This window comes from Galleria mellonella, unplaced genomic scaffold, assembly GCF_026898425.1.
Source record: "Galleria mellonella isolate WM207_F2 unplaced genomic scaffold, CSIRO_AGI_GalMel_v1 utg173, whole genome shotgun sequence".
Classification (NCBI taxonomy): Eukaryota; Metazoa; Arthropoda; class Insecta; order Lepidoptera; family Pyralidae; genus Galleria; species Galleria mellonella.
Genome location: NW_026442016.1, coordinates 3,181,412 through 3,200,033, shown reverse-complemented (window position 1 = coordinate 3,200,033; position 18,622 = coordinate 3,181,412). Strand labels below are relative to the sequence as shown.

At 32.9% G+C, this 18,622-nt stretch overlaps 1 protein-coding gene across 4 annotated transcripts in view; it reads right to left on the bottom strand.

Moving 5' to 3' along the window:
* Positions 1–18,622, bottom strand: part of LOC113515632 (leucine-rich melanocyte differentiation-associated protein-like) — a 40,209-nt gene that overhangs the window by 12,721 nt on the left and 8,866 nt on the right. For all 4 annotated transcript variants that reach the window (XM_052893232.1, XM_052893229.1, XM_052893230.1 and 1 more), the window contains 2 exons: positions 17,848–17,933; positions 3,875–4,016 (listed from right to left, as the gene is read on the bottom strand). In XM_052893232.1, coding sequence (XP_052749192.1) covers positions 3,875–4,016; positions 17,848–17,933 — 228 coding nt within the window. The remainder of the gene's footprint in view (positions 1–3,874; positions 4,017–17,847; positions 17,934–18,622) is intronic.

Genomic DNA, 18,622 nt, shown 5'->3' with positions numbered 1-18,622 from the left:
GTGATGGATCGTCACAAATTCAATTTGAGGTTCGTCTATATGGAATGCTGATGAGACTGGTGTCTCGACTGTAAATAAACCTTCAAAAATAATTGCAGCCAAAGAAAAAGAAACGTCGGGTCTGTCACATCTGCTGAAAGAGGAACTAATGTAACATTGTTGGTAGCTGTTTCGGCAACTGGATCTTCGATACAGCTCCAATGTTCGTATTTCCATATAAATAAAACTTAACGATCATTTCGACTGACAGACATGGCATTGTTTAAAATGTATTGGTGCAGGAACAATAACATCTGGATGACTGAAAAATACGAAAAACTTGCTTTTTATTAAACATTTTTTCATCACTTAAAATGTGATACATCATAAAGAGTCGCCAGTTTTGCTTTTACTAGACAATCACAGTTCACTACTTGTCAGTGGAAGTGTTGGATCTAAAAAATAATGGAGTAGTGATGCTGTCGTATCCTCCTCATTGTTCCCATAACAAGATAAACCAGATTTTGTTTTTGTTAGTTTAAATGATATTTATCGTCAGCACAAGATTCATGGATGCGATGGCCAGACTCTTCAATAAAAAAATGAGCATTTACGATATTTTAGAATCGTTTTTTGAACAGCTTTACTTTTTATTCAGATGTAACAAAATACATCTCATGAATAAAGAAATGGATTTCGTGGATATATTACACTGAAAAGATTTAAATTTCAAAGTTGAATCGTGTTTGATGAAGCGAACTTCGCAATCCAGAAAGTTTTGTGACAGAATTACATAATCCGAACAATCCAACAACGTCTTCTGACCTGTTAAAGAGTCACAGCCGCCTTTTACAGATGTTTCTAGTATTACTAATATTATCCATGAGTTTACCAAGTTTATATAATTTAAATAAGCCAAAAAAGTTGAACTTGTCAACGAAATCAATAGCTTTTAAATTTTTTGTATCTCCCATAACCATCGTGTTCCAGATTTTATCCTCATTTTATAACTACCGTTTATTTCTTCAAATCCTGGAAGCACCTAATGTATTATAACAGCCTATTCAATAAAAATTGAAATCATAAAAATCAGTACCGTTCCATCTTCAAACATGTGTAATAAGACCACATAAAAATATACGTCAGAATTAATTTTTGTTTTGTGCTCAGATCATCATCATTTTAACTCCGTTGATCCATGCAGTGTATGATTCCCCATGATAGGAGAATAATGTTATTACCATGTTAATAGGACGTAGTAAACTATATTAACATTTTGATTTTTACACCTACCAGTATTTAGCGTTGTCTTTGGAACAAGAAAAAAATATATACACACACGAAAAATGGTTCTCGTAATAAAGTTTTTTTGCTACACAATAAAAATGATACAAGAAAAAAAAATTGTGGCGTCACACATGTAAAAATGATAAGCACTGTAAAAATAAACAAGTAAAAGAAGAGATAAAAAAAAGATACGAGTTCAAATGGCAAACAAGGACGTAGTATTTTGTCTGGAATGACCGTAATTTGGGGACAAATTGCAGGAATTAAGGTTAAATGTAATACATTTTGTTAGGCAAGCAAACCGTCACTCATCATCTCTTGCATCAAATCAGTCTGATGAAGATTATTATAAAAAATACTTATTTTTTGAAATAAAATAGAAAGATGTTACCGATTTCTTTTATAATATGTAAGATTTTGAGATACTACAATTGTTTTAAGTATGTTAAGTTTATCAAGATCAAAAAGACCAAAGACCTAAAGATTTGTTATTAAGCAGATTATAACTGTGCCTTATAATTATATAACTCTTATAAAATAGGTCGCAACATATCTGTCGAAAAATATAATAAATATAAAGATTAATTTTTTTTATCAATTTGACCACAAAATATGATTTAGGTCGTGTCATTGAATGAGTTATTAATGAGAGAAAAAGAGAGTTCTTTATATAGTTGTGTGGTTTTTATTGGCAAGGCAAAAGAAGAAAATTGAAAAACAACATTATCGCGCACTTTTCTCTGTATACCTATAGATGCAAAAAATTATTAATATATTTTACACATAATTAGTTTGCTTTTAGTGTGTCCACAGTATTGTCATTTTTCAGATAAGCCTAATATAATAAATTGCTTTATCCATCCCGTATTACGGGTCACGATCTTTCCTTCGATACAGACCCTATTTTGTAATTTATTGCATTTCTGTTTACTTGTAAGGGACGAAGTGTCTTTTGAATAGATAATAGTGACATTTTACATTTATTGAAATGAATATTGTATTAATTTATTAATAAGAAAATATTTCATACATCCGTGAAGAAAAAGCAATGTATAATCTAATTAGGATTGAGTTTCTCTGTGAAGTAAAATGTTACCTACATTTTGCTACATAATCTGTACTCGTCAGCAGAGTTGATGTAAATTATCACAAAATGTGTTAATAGTTGGCGACATAATCTACGAAGAAACAAATCCGCATTTTACGTTATTCATTTTTTAAAGCCACTTATAAAATTGTTTGCTTCTCAATTTACTTGCATTTTTTATGTTAGATAATGTCGCCAAGTCTGAACTGATTTTCAACTGACATCAAAAAGGAGGTTCTCAATTCGGTTGTTTCATGTGTTTTTTTTACGGCACACCTGATTAAAAATGGTAAGCGTCACCTATAGACATGAGCAGTACCATGGACATAACAGAGTATACTGTTTCGCCCATGATACCGCCCATGCGTTGCCATTCCTGAGGACTCAGGTGTTATTCCTCTGTACCCTGTAAATTTACGCCATATTCCACCTATCCTTCAAATTGAAAAACAGCCATGTGCTTTACGGTTGAAACACGAATGGGACAGAGGTATCCAAGCAAATGACTTTTGCACAAAGTCTCCCTCTTATTACCTTGTTATTACCATGTTTATTACCTCAACTCCGTAAGTTCTATTCGGAAAATTCTTATCTTTGTCTATAAGGATATACTTACAGTTTAGTCCCATAGGAATTTTATCAAAATCAATTTAGTCATTTAGTTTTTAAATCAAAATAACTGGTTTTGTCAAAATTGATGTCGGTTTTTTATGTGAGATACAATGTCACGACTGAAGTAGGTATTCTTTAAGACCCCGAGAGTCCGAATTTATCTAGGAAATCATTCTACTTTTGAAACATTTCAAAAAGTCAATTATTCATTGCTAATTCTATTTAAATGGTAAAAGAACTTTATCGTGATGATGGGTCAATTGAAAAGAATTTGTCACTCTGCAATTTTTGTGACTTATTTGGAGTTTAGATCATTAGCAGACGTCGGAAACTTTTCAAGTTTAATAAATTTATGTATATACTTCTATATAAAGATTTCAACAATTTGTGCTAAATCACGCAGTGGTGACAGATTGAATGAAATTTGGTGATAAAAGATATATTCGTTATCAATTCATCTAAAAATCTGTATAGATATTACATTATAATTTATTATACAATAGACATACAATAAATAATATTAATTTGCAATATGTATACATTAATATATATTACCTCCATAGGTCTCATGTTTATATATGTATTATATTATAATTTTACCAGCAGTTGCCATGCTTGGCAGGCGGGTTGGTAACCACAGTTAAGCTTAAGGTGATGTTTAAAGAGGTACCCCGACCATTAAGTTTCCTTAGTCGTTTCTTACGATACCCACGGGAAAGAAAGGGATGGTCCATTCTATGACGGGACCACAAGGCGTTAGTTTGCTTGTCATTCCAAATTCCTTAAAAAATGAGAAATTATCATGGTGGAAAGTAAAGAAATTTAATAAGGTTTTCAAGATATAGTCAAGACAGTAAATAATTTATTACATTCTATAACTATCGACCGACCGCAACTGTACCCAATTACCTGATTGTTATTGAGCGATAGTGTCCTTAAATGCGGTAGGTGAGGGAAAGTCACATTGTCCCCTAATTTATTGTTGTCCAGTATCAGTTCTTCCAATCTGTTGAACTGCTCCAAGCCCTTCAGAGTCTCGATACTGTTGTAGCTGCAAGATAAATCAGAGCTGTTTGTTATTAATGGCACGTAATCTTGAGGAAAATTAACGCCGTTGCTTGAAATAGATTTTATTAGGTTCCAGCGGTACGAAGGAACGTTTTGCCGATATCATCGTATCACGTATCTGTAGCTACTTAAATTTTATACGAAAAGTTTACTTTAGAATTGAATACTGGGAATGTTTAATTAAGGGTTAATTGAAGTCAATATAGACTATATATTAGGAGCGTTAATAATGTGTAATTGAAGTAGATAGGTAGGTACTCGCAAGGGAAAATAATATGTAGTTTGAAATTAATGCTAGATCATAGCAAAATAAAAAAGTAAAGATTATGGAATTAAAGACTACCTCGAAACTTTAGTACAAATATGCATGATTTCATCATTAATTTTATCTATCGGATAAGTCTTTTAATATGAAGTCTACGGAAATATCCGCTACGAAGTTGTTTTGAAATTTTCCAAACTCTAAACTTAAAATTTGCCATGTGAGGGTTATAATGTGGCACTTTGCCAACGACATAACAATTTTCCCGTCGACAGCTGACGTTGAAGCGTAAAGCATAGTTTTTGTCGTTGGTAAGTGCAGTTTCGCTGCGTGACTTTAAGCAATTTGTACAATTTTCATTATTTGAATTTTAAACATGTACTTCCTTAGAAAATAAAAATAATGAAAGTATGAAAATATTACCTGGATTTTTACAAATGCAAAAGTTATAATATTAAAATTTGCATTTGTAAATTAGTATAATGAGTTTGGTATTTAGTTTTATACAAACATAGAAGTTGTATTAAGATAAAAATTCTATTGTACAAAATCAGACACCATTAAAGTGTATTTGCATGAAATTAAATAAATAATAATCACTAGGAGCAAAATATTAAGGTATTAATAATTACATGACTAAAATAACAACCATACTTCCTGGATGCAACGGAAAGCTATTTATAAACGTTATCAAGTTTACAAAAAATTACAATCCTCATTTAGTATCAATGAAATAATTGGATTTTCAACACTCAAAAAGAATTCCTTTAAAAATTTATAAAAGAATTTAAGCAATTTCTTTGAAATTAGCTGTTTTCCGGGGTTTTTCTAGGAGAGAATCATTGGAATTTCGAGAAATTATCTGTAGTTTTTATTTATAAGATTTTTTTGTAATGTCAGTAAATACAATATAACAATTATTATAAGTCTATGTAAAATATATCAGAAATTAAAAAAAAAATATAATCATCAAAATTTGTTTTGATGCACTCAAAGTAAGCCACTTTGTTTCTAACATAGTTATTTCAGTGTCTTACTATCCACCTTACATGGTTTTTGTTAGCTGATGCTTAACTTTAACGATTTTTTATGCCTTTATTGACTCGAAGCACCTTTGTTAAAACTGTTAATTTTAGACTCCGGAAAATAAAAATGTTAGAGGGGTCATGGGTATTGATAAATATCAAATACGACATCTCCATCACTTTTATCCATTCATTATATAACAAATTTTGTAAAATGATTAATTTTTGCTATAGCATTAATTCCTTGAATTGTTATTTCGCAAATATTTAAAGAATTTATACGCTGGAATGCCAGGTAAGCCAGCATGGTAGGGTCTATATTCATTTTACGGTAAAAGATCTGTCCACAGCCTTTAATAGGTTAATATTAAAATGAATTATTTATGTGTATATTTACGGGTAAACGCAGTGTAACCCCCCCCCCCCCCCCCCCCGGGCCGTATTGATGCCGTTAAATATTTTGTTTTGTAAAGCTGTCTTGTGCATCTAATAAATAAATAAATACATATAGATCTCAAAATGTTATTCTTTCTTATTCGAACTTTAGTTTTTGAGGGTTGAAAGTTGTATAAAGTTGTATAAAATAACAGTCCAATTAATTTGAAAACTTGGTGAAAATATTTTAATACTTAGCGCTTTTGTTAATAGTCTATCCATTATGAAATGGAGCTTGAAGATCCAATTTTTATGAATATAAAGCTAGGTTAATAACTTGTTAATATTTTAAAATGCGCAAACCTGGACTCGGGAATCCTAAATAATAGATTGAAAAAACAGGTTCGAATCCCATCAGATCGAGGTGCGAAAGGTAAACTTTTCAATATATTACACGTAAAACGCATAAATAATATATAAATGTTCAAGAATAGCAATACATCAGTGCAGCGATATTCCATGGGCAACATAGTATATTTTGTTAAGTATACAGTGGAATTTTTTTATGCCACTAAAAGTCACAAACAAACTGATGGCCCACCCTAGGGAAAGTTATAAATGTCGTTTTAAAATCATGGGCATCTCTAAATTGTGATACATTTGGTACAAGTTCATGCATATGCAAATGCAACTTCTATGATAGTTCCTTAGGACTAAGGTGTTGTTATTTATATTCATAGTCTATATAAACCATTTACAGATGGAATAGGGTTAACAGGTTGTTTGCGAATACACTCTAGCAGAATTTCAAGGTTCGTGGTTTCAGTTAATAGACAAGTATTTCTAGTTAGTAGTAAACTTTCAGACTCTAATACCCGTATAAATTAATCAATCTCAAGTGAATTAGCAATAGCTATTGAGTGCTCGTTTAAGAGGCCGTTTGATTAATAAACGAAACTTGAGTCGAACACAGCGGTTCACTCTATAGTGATTGAGTAAATAGTTGGCCGAAAGAGTAATTTCTGCTTGTTGATCTAAATATATATGGAAGAATAAATTGATAGCCTTTGCTTATAGTAGAAAAAAAGTTTCCTGATTTTCGGTCACAATGCCAGATATATTACAACATAATCTCAAAATACCAACTTACCGCACTTAAGAAATAAAATAGTATGCTATGGTAAACAAGTATTCAAATCACCACTAAGTTCTGTTTAATAATAAGTGAATGTGTTTTCAGTACTTCAAGTGGTACTAAACAGCTGTGAACTTTAGTTTTATTTTAATAAATCAACTTTTTTAATGCATGCTCAAGATTGCTTTTAAATTTGGCATTCCTTAAGAGAATAAGTATTTCTATGTACACTTTAGAATTTCTTAATGATTGTAGATTTTAACCTCACCTCTAATAATTCTGTTGTCAGTTACATGAGAATATTTTTGTGTGTTGTTGTTGGAATTTAGGGTCAATCCAGTGCGTTCACATAGGTAAGTTTCGTGAATGAAGGTACATTGAACTGGAAACACATATAAATATAATCTCAACTATAATTACATAAAAGGACAAACTTTCGACTCTGACAATCAGAGCTGTTATTTTAGTCCTGAGTCGGCCTATTAATTCTTTAAGCCGCATTGTAATTTTAGCGCCGAAAGAGGACTTTTGTAGATTGAGTATTATTAGATAATAATAGTCAATCTACAAAATCCGGAGTTAAAATCCAATAAATGTATAAGATTTATTTTATAAAATATATAAATTGCATGTTGTGTAGTAGTAAATACAGATAGATAGATATTACACATCAGTAAATTCTACTAAATATAGTATCTATTTGGACTTGATTAATTTTGACAGTATTTCGCATATTTCAGCAATGTCTTAAGCCAATCAATATACATAAAAACAAATGTCGACCATACTCGAATTTAACACATATTTTCATATAATTTTGCAATATTTTCTGGTACAAAATAAATCCCAAATTCAACAATGGTAATACAAGTCAAACATGGTGGAACGTGAATGTCATTTCGAATGACATTGATTGCAGAAACGACGTAAGAAGACCGCTACATTTCACATATTTTTCATGGCTTTTTCACTTTTATTTTTATATTTACATTGCACGTGACATGAAGTAACAAACATGAATATTTTTGTGCGTATAAACTCCTTAGTAATCTCCTTGGTATGTTTTTCTTGATATTTCAAGATAGTGGAAAACGGAATATCTATAGAAATTATCCTCGTCATTTAGCAAGCTATGGTTTAATTTTAAAATAATAATAAAGTTTCATCTTCAGTAAAGAAAAATTACGGATTATAATGTTTTCTGGTATAAGTTTGTCTTTGGCGCAATGTTGCCTTATAGGTTATTATTAAGGGTAGCTTGTTTCTGCTGTGAAGCAGCTACGCTTGTGTGACTGTATTTTGGTTTGAAAGGTTATGAGTAAGGGCTCACAGTGTGAAATTAGTTACCGGCCATGGGAATGTAGGTGACCAGGCACCTCATGGAAATCATGCTACTGGAAATAATATCCAACTAAGAAAGAACATCCGCATAGGTACGTGGAATATACGAGGACTCCTTGATAAAGGTAAAATTAACATACTGGATAAGGAACTCAAGCGATGTGATTCCGTTATAACTGGTCTAAGCGAGACTCATTGGAGAAATAGTGGCCATTGTGACTTAGAGAAGCATAGTATTTATTTTTCAGGCGATAACACCACTAGTTCTGGTGGTGTGGCTATTGTAATTCCTAAACGATGGAATAAGTCAGTCCTGGGGTATAATCCGGTCAACAATAGGATCATCGTTATGAAACTCAACGCATCTCCGACCATACTTAACATTATCCAAGTATACGCACCCACAAGCTCAGCTACAGATAATGATATTGAAGATTTCTATAAAGAACTTGAATCTTCAATAGCAAAAATACCCCGGAGGGAACTGCTTATTGTCCTGGGTGATTTCAACGCAAAAATAGGTAATACGAAAATGGACACGGGTTTGAGGAATGTTGTGGGCTGTTATGGCCTTGGGAAGAGAAACGCACGAGGAGAACGACTTCTTCAATTTGCGGCAGAAAATAGTTTTACTATAACGAACACAATGTTTCAGCATCATCCCAGAAGACTGTATACATGGATATCTCCAGACGGGAAATATCGAAATCAGATTGACTTCATTTTAATAAGAACGCGATGGCGAAGTTCAATTATGAATGCACATACAATGCCCGGAGCCGATTGTTTGTCTGATCACCAACTTCTTGTATGTAATTTAAAACTTAAGTTGCGAAATTCTGTACCAAGAAAATCTATCAAGCGGTTAGAAATAACAGACCGAACTGCTTTCGTAAGCAAATTATATGAAAGTAGTAATAACTGGCAGATAGAAGCTAACACTAGTAGCTCTGACACGCTATGGACAACTGCTAAACAACACATTATAGAGTCTATCCGATTATCACAGCCGTCTCCACAGAACCAAGTCAAACGTCAGCATTGGATGTCTGAAGATACGTGGAAGCTTATAGAGCAACGACGTACTTCTAAAGCAAGAGGTATATCAGTCAGTAGGCTGAATCTATTAGGCGGTCAAATACAGGCTTCCTGTCGTAGAGATCATAACATCTACCTTAAAAGTATCTGTGTACAGTTAGAGAAAAATATAGACCGCTATGAAACAAAAGATTTTTTCAATAAAATTCGTCACATCACACGGCAGTTCAAACCAGTAACCTGGACTGTCGAAAATCCTGATGGCGAAACTGTTTCCGAAATACAACAAATTCTAGTGGTATGGAAGGATTACTGCACATCATTATTTTCTGACAGGAATACACTAACATCTGACGTCGTACATGCTGACAAGGCTGACCTGCAGAAGGAACCTAACATTCTAAAGGATGAAGTGCGTGCCGCAATAGATCACTTGAAGAGAAACAAAGCAGTAGGAATTGACAATATTTCTATTGAAATATTTCAAATGATGGGTGAATATGGAGTGGACATGTTGCATACCATCTGCAATCGTATATGGATGACTGAAAAATGGCCTCGTGAATGGTCGCACTCAGTTTTCATTCCACTTCATAAAAAGGGATCAACAAAGAAGTGTAATAACTACAGGCTAATCGCGCTAATTTCTCATGCCAGTAAAGTAATATTGCACATTATTAACACCAGAATGCAAGCTTTTATATCTCCAGAAATATCTCCTGAACAGGCAGGATTTGTCAAAGGCCGTGGAACTAGGGAGCAGATACTAATACTTCGACAATTAATCGAAAAAAGCAGAGAGTTCAATACCCCACTCTACATATGTTTTGTTGATTTCCGAAAGGCCTTTGACACTGTAAATTGGCACAAACTATGGGAAGTACTTAGAACAATGGGTACTCCTCCGCACTTGATTCGTCTGATACGTCAACTATATGTCGACGGAACTGCGAATGTTCGATTGGATGGTGTTGATTCCGAAAATTTTAAAATCATGGCGGGTGTTCGACAAGGTTGCATTCTTTCGCCGCTATTGTTCAACGCATATACAGAATGTATTATGAGACTGGTGTTGGACGGGTGGAATGAAGGCGTCTCGGTTGGAGGTCGACGGGTGTGTAACTTGAGATACGCTGATGATACTACTCTTCTTGCGCAATCTGAGAAAGACATGGAGTTGCTTTTAAGGCGCTTGGAGACTGTAAGCCTCTCCTTCGGACTCGAAATTAATAGAACCAAAACCAAAATGATGATCGTGGACAGAGCTGAACACAATAGACCAAATATAATGACAATCGGCAACTGTGAAGTTGTTACGAGTTACGTATACCTTGGTTCCACGATCACAAATACTGGAGGATGCGAGGACGAAATAAAAAGGAGATGTGCTATCACAAAAACAGCTGTGAGTAAACTGCATAAAATCTGGAAGAACCGCAATATTACAAAGAACACCAAAATGCATATAATGAGGAGTTTGGTTTTTCCAATTTTTCTGTATAGTGCAGAAACTTGGACGATCAGGCAACAAGAACGCCGAAAAATTGATGCTCTAGAGATGTGGTGCTGGCGACGACTGCTGCAAATACCTTGGACTGCCTTTCGAACTAACGTTTCCATTCTGAACGAACTGAAAATCAGAGAGAGATTGTCGTCAACTGTTCGTATACGAATTCTCAAATACTTCGGCCATATCATCCGGAATGAAGATTGTATGGAACGTTTAATTGTCCAAGGAGCGGTACAAGGCAAACGTTCTCGGGGTAGATCGCCAACGCGATGGACTGACCTCATCAAAACGGCCACACAGAAATCTATTGTGGAGTGCTCTCGCTCGGCGGCGAACAGAAGTAGATGGAGACATATTGCGAGGACCTCAATCGCGAAGGAGAGCCTCACCGACGATCCACCGTCATTGTGAAAACCACGACCACTCTGCCAAGAGTGTACGACTGAAGAGAGAAGGGCACACAATCACTCAGCATCGCCGTATGGTCCAAGCATAGACCCTCGCTTTCTCGAGGGTGTCGTAAGAGGCGACTATGGGAACTTAATGGTCGCCTAATTGCGGTTGCCAACCTATCTGCCAAGTGTGGCAACTATTGGTAACAACCTACAAGCAGGTGGAGGTCTATGTTCAGCAGTGAACGGTTAATGGCTGATATGATGTCGATGATCATCATGATAATGGCAGTGAAATATACAGGGTACGAAGATATAACAGTCTTCTTAAATGGAATGGTATTCTGTGATGTCAATTGTACTGTTCATGTCTCTAGTTGCGTTTAACATTTTATGTCAGGTGGGGCATCAGTTTATTTATTATTCTAAATAGTATAAGAAAATTATATACCATATAATCATTTATATGACAACCCACGCACGAGAGAGAGGAGAGGGAAGGTTGTTAGTAACTGGAACTAACGAGCTTATTGCTAATGCCTAAATCAATATAGGATATATTCGAGTCTAATTTTCCTCACATGTCATTATCATCAAACAAAATTTTCAATTTCAATCCACAATTCCATCCATCCTCTCCACTCCATCCAATTCAAAGAACTCAAGTTGTTTCTGTAAAACACTATATATGTAAAAAAATATAAGAGATGATCATAAAATCCGAAATTATTAATAAGAAATAAACAGTAACGAAAAAGCTATTAGTCAAACGCATTCGTCAGTTAATTTGTACTAATAATTCAAATTATCCAAAACGAAGAGTATTAAAATAAGCATAATTCATTCAATATGAAAATTAAAGAGAATAAATGAAAATTATTCGCTTCAGACATCTAAAACTCAATTATAAGGAACTTGTTAATAAAACATGAGCCATTTTAATTATTCTTAACTATTTTAGTTTTATCTCGTAGGTATGTATTTGTAAATCTGAACTTTAGATAATGTCATTTCTGTATATTTATCTATCTTCACGTAAGGTTCATAAGTTCTTTTTAAATAAATGAACTTTTTTAATTGTTTCCAAGAGGAACGCGAGGATGAACTGACAGAGTATATTGCAACAATCAACAATAGGGATTTTACCCTCCATTACTAATATTTTTTTTTACCTTGGCCTCTACTTGTTGGCGGCATCTCTAAACACTTAAAACGCCCGCATTCTATGTTGATGGCCTACAGTAGCCTTACTGATGTTAAAAAAAACTAAATTACTGCTTAATACTAGTGATAAATAAAAAAAAAATTACACACCATAGCCTTTTAAACCCACAACTACCAGTGACAAGAAATAAATTAACAACAATATTTTATGTAATGACAAGGACAGTTTTTGCATAAATTGATCTTGCGTACCCGAAGCTTAATTTCATGTCCCGATAAATTGGCTGTTTTCGTGCGAGGGAAGTGAGAATGAACAATTTCCATATTAGGCCCAGCCCTTCGTAATTTGTAAACTGGTTACGTAGACATGACATAATCTCGAGCAATCTTCAATTATTAACAGCTTTTGTGAATATTTCAGCCACTGCTTATAGAGTATGCTGGGTTATAAGTGGATTAATATGATATTCGAGGGCAAAACAGTAAACTGAGTTGTAACATAACTATTATATTGTGGTACACGCATGAAAGGAAAAAAAACTTTTTTTTATGTATTTTTTTTTTCTGTATATGTATTCTTTAATCTCTTTTTATTGTGTATGTCTATCTATGTCTGTTGTTATTTGTGTGCTGTAAGTAATCCAAATAAATTATATATCTATGTATATTTACTATAGGGAGACTTTGTACAAAAGTCGTCTGCATGGGCAACTCTATTCCATATGTGTTACTAGCATGAGTAAGCTGCACTTGTTCGGTTATATAACATCATAGTCCTGGGGGAAAGGGATTGTTAGTAATGGGGTCTAATTAATCCATTGCTAGCAATACAGCCTATCAGGTCGATCTCCACGAGGTTTCGCTTGGAAACCGTCGTGGTTAATTCTAGTGGAAATTGTCACGATGGGCTAACTAACCTGCCTTTTCATCCTCTCCTGTCATCCCTCACTAGTGCCGCGCCAGCGTATCTCAATAACGCAGGCGGATTTACCATACCACCATTTGTTTGCTATTCTACGTATCATAAAAAATGAGATAGGTCGTCTGATAACTTACTCGTATTCTCAATAACTCTTTTATAAATGTAAATTTCTATGTTACTTCTTGGGCCCTAAACGACTTAACTAATCGTCATAAAACTATGCCAGTCAATCAATGTATATTATATATACATTATTTAGTCATTAAATATAGATTCTTTTATTCCATAATGAATGAAGGAAGATCACCTGGAAATATCCTGATTCTATGTGACAACCGACCGAAATCTACTTATTAGGTAGAGTATAAAATGCCCTTTGATAGGTCCTATAATTAGTAATTAGTTAAATTGCTACACAAATCAAAGATTATGAGTAATAATGGACGAAAATTAATAATATGCAAAATTTTTATAAGTACATATAACTTTTACTTTGAAGATTAACCCTCTTGTCTGCTTATAAATTACGCTACATGGTAATCTATTTGATCCTAATTTGATATTTAATGTGATAATTAACAGAAACAATTTGGAATCTTGTTCCACAAAATAAAAGTAATGGGATTAAAACAAGAGAAGAAAAAAGAATTCTTGAACTGGAAATCCCCTTTTGAAATCGTTTAAAATGAATCGTTGAAAGGAAATTAAATTTTATTTAGCGAGTGAATAGATTTATTTGGCGTTTACAAATAGGTACGAGGGTTTCTTTATGATAGCATAATTTATACTGTTTCACTATATAGCTCTAAAATTAATTGAGTTGCGGTTTCCGCAATGTATGAAATGTAAAAACAAGATAGCAGAATTAATACTGGTTCATATTTGCATTGATATAATCGCCCTAAATTCTACCATTTTGTGAAGGGACCGCAAAATAACACGTAGATAGATAATGAAAGTACCTACATGTCTTTTTTTATAATGAGTATTGTAAAATACCGTAAGGTTTTATATTCGAAATGTACAGAGAAATAGAAAGTATAAATAAAATAAGCGCGAAACGACCCGAGGAAAATGGAAAACTAATAAATATATGTACCTACCAAACCTGGGAGCATGTGATTTGCCGTTGAAAAAGTAATCGGAAAAGTGAGAAAGTTTGGAATAAAAGTCGACAAAAATGAAAATTGATTTCTTGAATTATAATAGTTTTATCTGGGGTACGCTCGTTGACATAATTTTTGCCAATAAGTGACATACAATGACATTTAGGAACTTAGTTTATGATTTTAATAGGATTAGAAATAAGGAATATCTAGGTGCATAATCCAGACTTATAATTTATGTGTATTTAAATTTTTAAGGGTTTACTTTGTAATCTTTAAATATTAATATTTAAAACTTTAATTAATACTTTTGATCTATATGAGGAAGATCAACGTGTACCTAACAAGAAGCATTATTTAACCAATACTAAAAACAGAAGATTGAACTACAATTTTTATTACTATAATTTGTTTTTTACCTAATTATATGTTTACCTATATCACTCAAAGTAAAAAAAAATTCACCAGATATAGAATATTAAAAAATATTGGTTATCTACATAATACCAGATATGTTGGTTTGATGCGCTTTATCCCACATAATCTTGTAAAAACCCTCGGAATGTCCGAAAATAGGTATTTATGTGAATGCATCGAATTTATTATACTAAGGTAACTTAGAATAATTTTATAAGGTAGTATACTCGTAATTCTAAACGTGCTTTTACAGTATGCTCAATACCGATCTGTTTTATGAGCACAGAATTGAGATAAAAATCTCTATTTGATATGTATAAAACAGGTGTAAAATTCTCTATTTGAGAAATACCGTTTGTTTAAAATTAACCTTTTTATATATTGACAATTGTAGTTTTTTATAAAAAAAAATATTTATTACCAATTGCAAATAAAACAAAAAATACATATACTATACAATACTTCAAGTCAACAGACGGCATTTTTACTTATGAATAATATAATTAATAAATAATATATACATAACAAGAACCAGCATATTTTACAAACATCGTTTAATTTATGGTTGATAAAAATAGTATTTAATTGATGCATCATGATATAAGGGTTTTTCAGTGATCACATAGTCTTGGACTTAGATATAAAAAGCCCAGCTAAAGCCGGAAAAATTGTATTCTTTACTGCACTCTAAAATATGCATACATACATTCAGTAATACTACGAGTATTAATTATTAGAAACAATGTGAGTAAAGATAAACATATCTCTAAAAGAGATCTCTTTCAGATCTTCTTTCTAAAATAATAATATATTTATAAATAAACGTAAAACTAATACGACAGTAGAAAGATAAAGGCAAGTGAAGGAACCAATAGAGGATTTTTTTAAATGTAAATTAAAGGTAGTTTATTCTATTTAAATTTCTGTGTTACAGTGACAGGCAAAGAACATGCAGCGATTTGATTCAAGAATTGTGTTCCTTAGTTGATGTGTAGATTTTTGTTTCTTTAATTAGCCCTACGATTGACATTTTTTGCAACTGATAACCCTAACAGTATAACGATGGTAAGAAAAAAATAAAATACTGCAAAATATACATACTATGTATTACTAATGAATTCCATCAAATAAATAGACAGTAACTGGTTTGGTTTCTAAAGATTGTCGACGTAGATAAAGTGATTTATAATTAACTCCTATCTAGAAATGGTTCCGTTTCTTTAAATTGAATGGATTAACTCACCGATGTTTGACGGCGAGGGAGATATGAGAGTGTTAATTTGCATTACAGTGGTATTTATATTATCTGTGTTCATTCGTGATCTAAGTAAATAAAGCTTAATTATGTAAAAATATATAATAAAATTGGGAAGTTAGAAACAAAAAAAAATTAAACAGCAGCAAGTATTATAAATATTTTATTAGCTACTTTTAATGAAAGTTTATACCGACCATATTATTAAATAGGCACAGGATTAGATAGATGAAAAGATAGGTGTTTTAAGCCGAAATTCAGTTACCTATCCCCAATATCCCTTATTGGGAGGAAAGGGATTGTTAGTAATGGAGTTTGACGGCCCCATTGCTAGCAATATGCCTTATTAGGTCGACCTCCACGTGGTTCCCCCTGGAAACCATCGTGAACAATTCTTGTTGAATTTGTCACGATGGGCTAACTGACCTAATTCATCCTCGCCTATCATCCTTCACTGGTGCCCCGCCGGTGTATACCGATAGCGCGGGTGGAGTTACTATTCCATTATCATCCATTAAAAAAAATCCCTTATTGTCTTTTCCATTGCTCTGTAAATGTTGAAGAGAAGACTCTTATGGAAACGACGTGTAAAAGAATAAAAGCATTTGAGATTCGAAACGGGAGTTTCCAGGATAAAGTTAGAATAATTTTGGAGTGGTCTACCACATAACCACTCAAAACAAACATAAGCATTGTAATTTAAGGCACTTCATAAATTGTCTTAATGATTTGCTGATATATTTATAATTATATTAAAACTGAGGTTGATTAATGAAGTATCGCACGCCAATACTTGATATGTCACGCTTCATTGTGCTCCATATTCCGATAAATTATAGGATAAAGTGCGAACATTTCTACGAATTACAATAACAGACGACTGGGTATACAGAAGATCAAACTGATTATATCTTTCCTACAGTTTCTCGAACAAATTACTATTCTATTTACGTTCTAATATTTTTTTGGGGTGCCATTTTTTTTATTAAAATAATGTCTTATCTTTGCACATATACCATTAAAATGTTAATTAATAAATAAAGTTTGGCAGATGTGTGTGTGTGCGTGCGTGGTTGCGTGGGTGCGTGTGTGCGTTCATGTTTGGTTGCGTGTATGCCCTCGTGTTTGTTTGTGTAGTCACATATTTCCAAGTAACAACTGTGTAGTTTTTGCAATTGAATAACATATTATATATATATGTTTTAAAAACTCATATTGGTACGTAAGAATATGAGGAACAATTTAATATTTCAATGGAGAAATATATTCATTGATTCATATATACATACGGTAGATACTAAAGAGTAATATAGTCGGCTGTAGAAAAATGTATGTCGACCAAATAGATAAGTAGAAAGAATATTTTAGAAATGATTATGACACCACATTGATATAATGATGATAAAATCTATATAGATAATTTCAATGCAGTGAGTAGGTAGGGGGGAGGGGTGTTACAAGTGAATGTTTGTCTGTTTGTACGGGCTAACCTTCGAAATTGTTGCCAATTTAAATGAAATTACATGGTGGTACCTTACATCCCCGGTCAACATTTTAAATTATTTTTAATCACGGAAAATGAAAGTGTTTTCGTGGGATAGTTAAAAAACTATAATAATTTATACAGCTTAGTACACAACCTACTTAAGTAAAGTTATTTTGACCTAAGGCAAAGAGTGAGAACGAGACGTTATTTGTTAATTTTGGTCTAGTATTCCCAAACATAATAAATAGATAAGTACAGACATCGATACATACTAAAAGGAATAACAAATAGCACGCGGGCAAAGTCGCGGGTATCAGCTAGTTAAATAATATATAGGTATTGTGCATATACAAAATACAAAATGAATATATGTTTTACAAACTAACCTCAAATCCAAATACTTCACTTTAGGACCATACATTTTCTGTAGTGCGGTGGGTATCCTGTTGCAATCTTGACCACAATAGCTTAACTGTAACAATATAGATTTGAATATTTAAAATTAAACATTTCAAAGAATGATATTACATTTATTTTATTTCTGTTTAAATATGGACTAGTGAGTGTTTATTAAAAATAGCCTTGAAAGCTAATAAAGGGAGAAAGCGGTGAAAACTCAGTTGGTGAAACTCTTGAATATTATCATAGGATCTCGAGATTAAATCCTTACCTAGAAATTTTGGTTTTTTCAGTTTGTTATTATTTGATTATTAAATTATAATATACTCTACGTTTTGATCGATGTAAACATATCGACATGTAACCCATGTCAGAGGTCTTAGTAAGTGAGTTTCGTTAGAAGACCGCCTTAGTTGTAACAACAACTAAGGCGGTCTTCTAACGAAACTCTTAACGCCAAGACGTTAGAGTATCAACCCTCACACTACAAGCAGTGCTTAGTAGATTAGTTGTATGATAACAAATAGTTCGAGTTTCCCTTATGCGGTTCCAAGTAAAACAGTGGGGATCACTATTATCTATTTCTTGGGAACTAAGTTTAATGTTTTCCGCGCAGCGAGAGCCACTCGTAGTTTCACAAAATACCCAAATATTAAAGCAGATTTTTCAGAAGTGTGTGAAACCTGGGTCTAGGGAGGATATCCAAATGAAAATGTGAATCACAAATATATTCCAATATATTTTTCATTAGATACAACTTTA